Source organism: Sinocyclocheilus rhinocerous, unplaced genomic scaffold (assembly GCF_001515625.1).
Source record: "Sinocyclocheilus rhinocerous isolate Xijiao unplaced genomic scaffold, SAMN03320098_v1.1 scaffold2752, whole genome shotgun sequence".
Taxonomy (NCBI): Eukaryota; Metazoa; Chordata; class Actinopteri; order Cypriniformes; family Cyprinidae; genus Sinocyclocheilus; species Sinocyclocheilus rhinocerous.
The window spans coordinates 293,972-300,488 of record NW_015632119.1 but is presented as its reverse complement, the minus strand read 5'-3'; the positions used below and the strand labels follow the sequence as shown (position 1 = coordinate 300,488).

At 35.0% G+C, this 6,517-nt stretch overlaps 1 protein-coding gene across 1 annotated transcript in view; it reads left to right on the top strand.

Moving 5' to 3' along the window:
* The window catches only part of LOC107742203 (connector enhancer of kinase suppressor of ras 3-like), a 34,750-nt gene that overhangs the window by 22,924 nt on the left and 5,309 nt on the right, over positions 1-6,517 (top strand). Inside the window, exons 4-9 of the mRNA XM_016555098.1 lie at positions 482-569; positions 1,526-1,567; positions 3,870-3,989; positions 4,078-4,137; positions 4,317-4,385; positions 6,023-6,169. Coding sequence (XP_016410584.1) covers positions 482-569; positions 1,526-1,567; positions 3,870-3,989; positions 4,078-4,137; positions 4,317-4,385; positions 6,023-6,169 — 526 coding nt within the window. The remainder of the gene's footprint in view (positions 1-481; positions 570-1,525; positions 1,568-3,869; positions 3,990-4,077; positions 4,138-4,316; positions 4,386-6,022; positions 6,170-6,517) is intronic.

The following is a 6,517-nucleotide window of genomic DNA, read 5'->3' as shown; positions in this document are numbered from 1 at the left end:
GTGAGATTTACATACAAACACACTCTTTCTGCCTCTTACAGACTTCACCTACAAGGAATGTTCCAAGTATTTTGGCTTAACATAATGTAAAGGCTGGGCACATTTTTGGAAGAAATGTTCTTAAAATAGTGTTAACAAAACATCTTCTTAATGTTATTATCATTCAATACAATTCTTACAATTTTAGGAAAAAAATTTGAATGTCCTTGAATGTAGATTTATTTGAATATTTAAGATTTTATTTGAATCATGTTTCAGTGTCACATTCTTACTGGCAGCTGTCTCACCAACTATTGCTTTGGTTTCTGTGTTCAGTCAAAACACCTTAAATCTTTCCTCGTGATGTCATACAGACACACATGAACACATACGTACACTGCATGTTTGGGCTTGAAACATCACATACCAGATCATACCAGATGAGTGAACATCTCATGAGCGTTTGGATGAGTTACACTTTGTTCTCTTTGTTTGTGTGCAGGACTCCCCTGACAGGAATCAGTGACTTTACATCAACCAAAAACAAGATCATTCAGCTCTGTCTGGAACTGACCACAACTGTCCAGAAGGTTTGTTACTGTGTTCATCAGCTTTGATCTCCTAGTCAAAGCTCTGCAAGCATTCACAGCACACTGAAAAAACGGTAACCTAAAAATGCTAACATCTAAATGAACTAGTCAAAAGTCAAAAATGTTATTTGACATCACTGTTTATGCCAAAAAACTGTTTTATTTGGTCTTTAAGGTAACAGTTGCAGGTTGCTACTTTTCATTCACCGAGTTTGTATGAAACTGTTAAAAAATCCCATTAAAAGAGAGAATTTTAATTATAATTACTATATGAAATATAAACGTTTTTATTTTATAATTACTTTTATAATTTAATTATTACATTCTTATTGAGTGCATTTTCTTTTTTTAAATTCTTTTTGTAATTTTTTGTAAAAATGTCAAAATAGTTACCAGGTTTATTATCGTGAACTAAAACTAAAACCAGGGGGAAAAAAACACTTTTGTTACTTGAAATAAAATAAACAATTTAATAAAATACAAATTTTAGCTAGTTGCCAAAAATAACTAAAACTAAAATAAATAAACGAAACGAAACAAATTTAAATGATATACATCATATCAGAATTAGACTTCTTTTCTGAATTGGCCAAACATATTGACCACTTCTCGAGACTCATACATTAAATTCTATTTCGTTAAAATGTCTAGCTGCATTTAAACAAACAAACAAACAAAAAAGTTTCCTGTGTGAAAAGCCTTTATGGTCAGAGTTAGGAGGATTATTTGAGAACAAAAAATGTAAATAACATTTCATTCAAATAGAAATAGTAATTTGTAAAAATGTCAGTTGATCAATTAAAGGGGTGGTTGACTGTTTTTTTTCTAGGCTTGATTGTGTTTATGGGGTGCAGTCTAACATGTGTTCATGGTTCGTTTGAAAAAAAACGCATTATTTTTCACATAATTTACCTTTATTCCGGCATCTCATGCAAATCCTCCCTTTTTAATTGCAGGACTGCACAGTGTTTGAAATGGAGGAGAAGATATTAGAAGTGGTAAGTCTTGCCGCAGTTATTTCAAACACAGCATATTTATCATTCAAGCATGCAAACGTCTCTCAGGTCAGAGATTCAGCTGTTATCTGTGATGCATTTGGGTTCATTGTGAGTGTGGAGATGCAACTCTATTGTTCAGTTCGAGATTTTGTCCACAGGAACCACTGAAACATCCTGTGGTAGATAACAGTGTCTCACAATCTCCATTAAAGGAATGTTCCGGATGCTATACAATAATTTCAACAGTTTGTACAGTACAAACAAGCATAAATTGCATTCACACTTAACAATGATTTGAGCTAAATATGCATAGTGTGCAAGTGAAACAGAGTAAGTTGCAAGATGTAATATTGAGCAGTACTTCATTTTATCCTTTGGGATTTGATAAGTTATGATTTTTGGTTAGTATTTACAGTATCTCAGCCTTAGAGGCCAACAGGATAGAATAATCAATAATCAAGTTTCAACGATCATTTGAAATGCCATCAAGTAGTCATCCCCATGTCACTTCAAAATATGTTGTTTTGGACCCCATTGACTTCCATTGTATGGACAAAAACATTCTTGAGAATAGCTTTTGCTGCAGAAGAAAGAAAGTCAGAAGTTTGGAAGAACATGAGATAAAGTTTTCCTTTTTGGGTGAACTATCCCTTAAAGTAAATCAGGTTAACTTTGACTTCATGATTGATTTCATCCAGCCAGCCTCACTCTGCAGTGTGTATGTGCAAGAGAATATCCTGTGCACATCATGGCCTCATGTTTGACTTTAGCAGAGTGCAGATCTTTCTGGAACCCACTAGAATCATCTCATTTTGTGTTAATGATCCCTAACTGTGGATTCTCAGTCAGTGAAACAGTGATGCCATGCCAAAAAAAAAAAAAAAGACCAATCATAGCCATTGTAGAAATACCCTATTCGCAGGCAATCTGTCACCCATGATTCATTTATTCTGCCACCAAAAGTGTCTGATAATAGGGATTCATGGCCATATATCCAAATATCCTTCACAGACAATCCAATCCTGCAGAGCCCCGCACATGACTTGCAGAAAAAATGGATATAGTAAAGAATTAATTTGTGGAAAATGTTTTATTAATTTCCTTCCTTATTTTAATTTAATGTGGTTAAGTAGTGGTAAACATAGTTAAATTGTGGTAAATCATTGCCACATTTTTTATTAATAAGTGGTGGCAATGAATTCTTAATTTGTGGGCACAATATCTATTTTCCTCCCATGTCATGTGAGAGGCTCCATACAATCCCAGAATGCATTCAATGAAAGAAAATAAATAAATCAAGATGAGAGAAGCGGCTTTATTTCCATGCAGTTCCTTGCACAATGCTGTTATGACCTCAAAACATCTTACCATAGTACAAATTAAAGAAATACAATTTGACATTTGCATCACATTATCAGTTTTCTATATATGGCTTTTCTGACGTAGTAAACTTGCTCGGTAGCCCACCTGGTACAGCACTGCACTTGTGATGCAGAGCACTCGAGAAGGAATCCCGTAAAATGAATCATGATAAAAGAGCTCAAAGACTAGTAGAAGCAAGCTGACTGATGGTTGTGTCAGCAAATGCATTTTTATCACATGTTTGCTTTTGTTAACACTTTTGGTTAGGTTTAGCATAGGAAAGTGGTACATTTTTTCAAACATTTTAGCAGCAATCACTGGACATTTCATTTACGAACTGCCACAGTACATACAACAACCATTCACTGGAAATTTCTCTTTAAAAGTGTCACAAAACATGCAAGAAGCAATGTAATATTTTGCACAAATATATAGTTCAGTCATGAAACTCTAGATGGCGCATTCTGACGGGGTGTTAACGTAACTGATGATATTCAGAGAGTTAAACGACTTGGCACAAGCTGATTGTTTCATGCTGCATATGCAGCCAATGAGCTTACTGCCTTGCATTTATATGGCTGGCTAGCATTGCTAATATTAATTTCATAATGATCCTTACTCCGTGAAGTCAAGTAGCAGAAGTTACAGTAAGTGAAAATGTGCAAATACTACTGGCCCATTTTGGGGTGAACTAAATATGCAAGACTAGTCTTACGTCACTGTTTATAACACAGGCCGTTCATCCTTTGCTGGGCCGCTTAAAAAAATGGGGACATAAATTAAGAGTATACCCACTTCTCCAGGCACCACTACACCACTGGCTGTCATGATTGAAATGTTTTTACAATGAGCCTTGGTTGAGCCTTATGAAGTCCTGCATAAGTTATCATGACCAAATGAATCATAAATACCACAACATTATTCTTTCTGTTCATTTCAGTCACAAGTTTTGACCGGAATTTGTGATTCCACCATGAGGATGACCTCTGACCCCTTGAAGAGTCAAATTACCTGTTTGGAGGAAGTCAGCATCACTAATATCAAAGCAGGCGAGGGACTGGTGAGTGTCAACAACTTTAGCACACGACCCGCTGGAATTGTTTGCCCGTTGCTTAACACCTACATATTGTTTGCCTATTTTTTTAAAGGGAATGTATATCAAATCCACTTACGATGGGCTACACGTCATCACCGGAACTATGGAAAATGTGAGTCAACAGAGCAACAGATCGCTTTGAATTGTATTTTTTTTGCCGTTAATGCATCAATGTCCTGCATCATTCAAGCCACAGTCTGTGATTAATAGATTGTTGAGATCCATAAGAAACAGTGTTCACAAGCATTACTTCAAATGATTCATGACGTCTGTCTGTGTTTCACCCTTCAGTCTCCAGCAGACAGAACTCAGAGGATTCATGCAGGCGATGAGGTGATTCAAGTCAACAAACAAACAGTGGTGAGTCCATGCATCTGTCACATGATAGTGAGGAGGATTATGGGTAATTGTTCTGCCCTAAAAGAGTGAGAGGAGGCAAGATGGTGAGCTTTTGTGTTGGACTGAGTACACCTGATCCATGGGAGAGAGCGGGAGATATGTCCGTGATGAAAGGCCTTTTGAATAACCATACTGTTATGAACACCTTTATCATTGTTTTGGATCAGTGCTGTTTTTTTTATTCACCTCATATTTACAGAGAAAGCATTGGGTTGGTCCCTACCCATTTGTATTTGTACAGCATAAAGCTATTCAGACTACATTTGCTCAGCTACAGTAGGATCAGCTTTCCCCCATTTATGATCGTTTATGTCCAGGTTTTATTTCTATGGAAGTCCACCCTTGTGAAAAAGAAGTGCACTTAATTGTATTGAGTGTGCACTTGTATAAAAGTTAAAAGTTAATATATTTTAAATGAACTAAATTGCAACTGCATCATTACAAATGAGTAATTACCAATGTATTTAAATACATGACATACAAGTTTCAATAGAAATGACATTAAAGTATGTTTTAGTTTACCATAAATGCTTGTCAGGACATTCGGCATACTTTAGAGATAGTGTACTTAAGTCATAAGTCAGTCAAAAAGCATTCTTAAATTCGACTAATTGCAATTAATATAAATGTAAACTATAATACATTTTCATTTAATTGTAAATAACATTGAATTAATTGCCCAAAAGCATTACTTTCAGTTTCCACTTAAGTAGAATTCTTGGTAACACTTTAGAATAGGGAAGACTTATTCGCTATTAACTACGACTTTTCCCTCAATGAATTCCTAATTTGCTTCTTATTAATAGTTAGTAAGGTAGTTGTTAAGTTTAGGTATTGGGTAGGATTAGGGATGTAGAATAAGGCATTAATATGTGCTTAATTAGTACTAATAAATGGCTAATATTCTAGTATGCATGCTAATAAGTTAGCTAGTTAGTTAAGAGACCCTAAAATAAAGTGTTACCGAATTCTTTTACAGTATATTATTTCCGTAATAAGTTAATAGTATTCTAAAGTGTACTTCTTTTTCACAAGGGCATTTCCGTCTCAGAGTAAAATAAATAAATAAATAAAACACGTATTTGTGAGATAAAGTTTAAAGTAAATACATTTTAAAATGCTATTTCAAATACAAATAGCCACATTTCGAGACATAAAATCACATTTATGAGAAAAACTGTACAGCTGTAATTGTGAAAAATAAATTTATCCATTTAAGTAAATAATAATAAAGTAGAATAATAAAATATATGCAATCATGCAACATAAAGTCACAATTATGAGTAATTAAGTAAGGGATAATGTACATCCAGCCGGTTGTTATCTCAGAATAGACTCGTTAAGCATATAAGTAGTACCGGTCAAGATAACTCGTAGTACCCGGATGAGCGGTGTGTTATTCAATTTGGCGGTTGTTATCTGGGAATAACATACCGCTGGATGGCGCGATTGACCAATCAGAATCAAGTATTCCACAGAGCCGTGTAATAAGCAAGTATAAGCGATAAAGGAACAATTATGAGAAAGTCGTGGTTTCAAGAAATGAAGACAAAACTGATAAGAGTCACCCATAAACAGATGTACTGCTTTCTTCTCAGGTGGGCTGGCAGTTGAAGAATCTGGTGGAAAAGCTCAGAGAAGATCCTCAGAATGTGACACTAATGGTGAAGAAAAGACCATCAGGTACTTGTGGCTTCACACCCGCACTGCTGAAGAACATGCGCTGGAGACCCCCTGCCATCCAGGTACTGCCCTCATTCTCCTACAGTCCAGACTCTCAGGAAGCTTTTGTCTCAAAAAAAAAAAAAAGTATCATGGTTTATTAAGCAGCACAGCCGTTATGAACATTGATAATAATATAACTGATTCTTGAGCAGGATATTAGAATGATTTCTGAAGGATCATGTGACACTGAAGACTGGAGTAATGATGCTGAAAATTCAGCTTTGATCACCGGAATAAATTACATTTGAAAATATATTCAAATTAAAAACAATTATTTTAAATGTAGTAATATTTCACAGTTTTACTGTATTTTTGATTGAATAAATGCAGCCTTAGTGAGCAAAAACATTTAAAAATCCTACCGACCC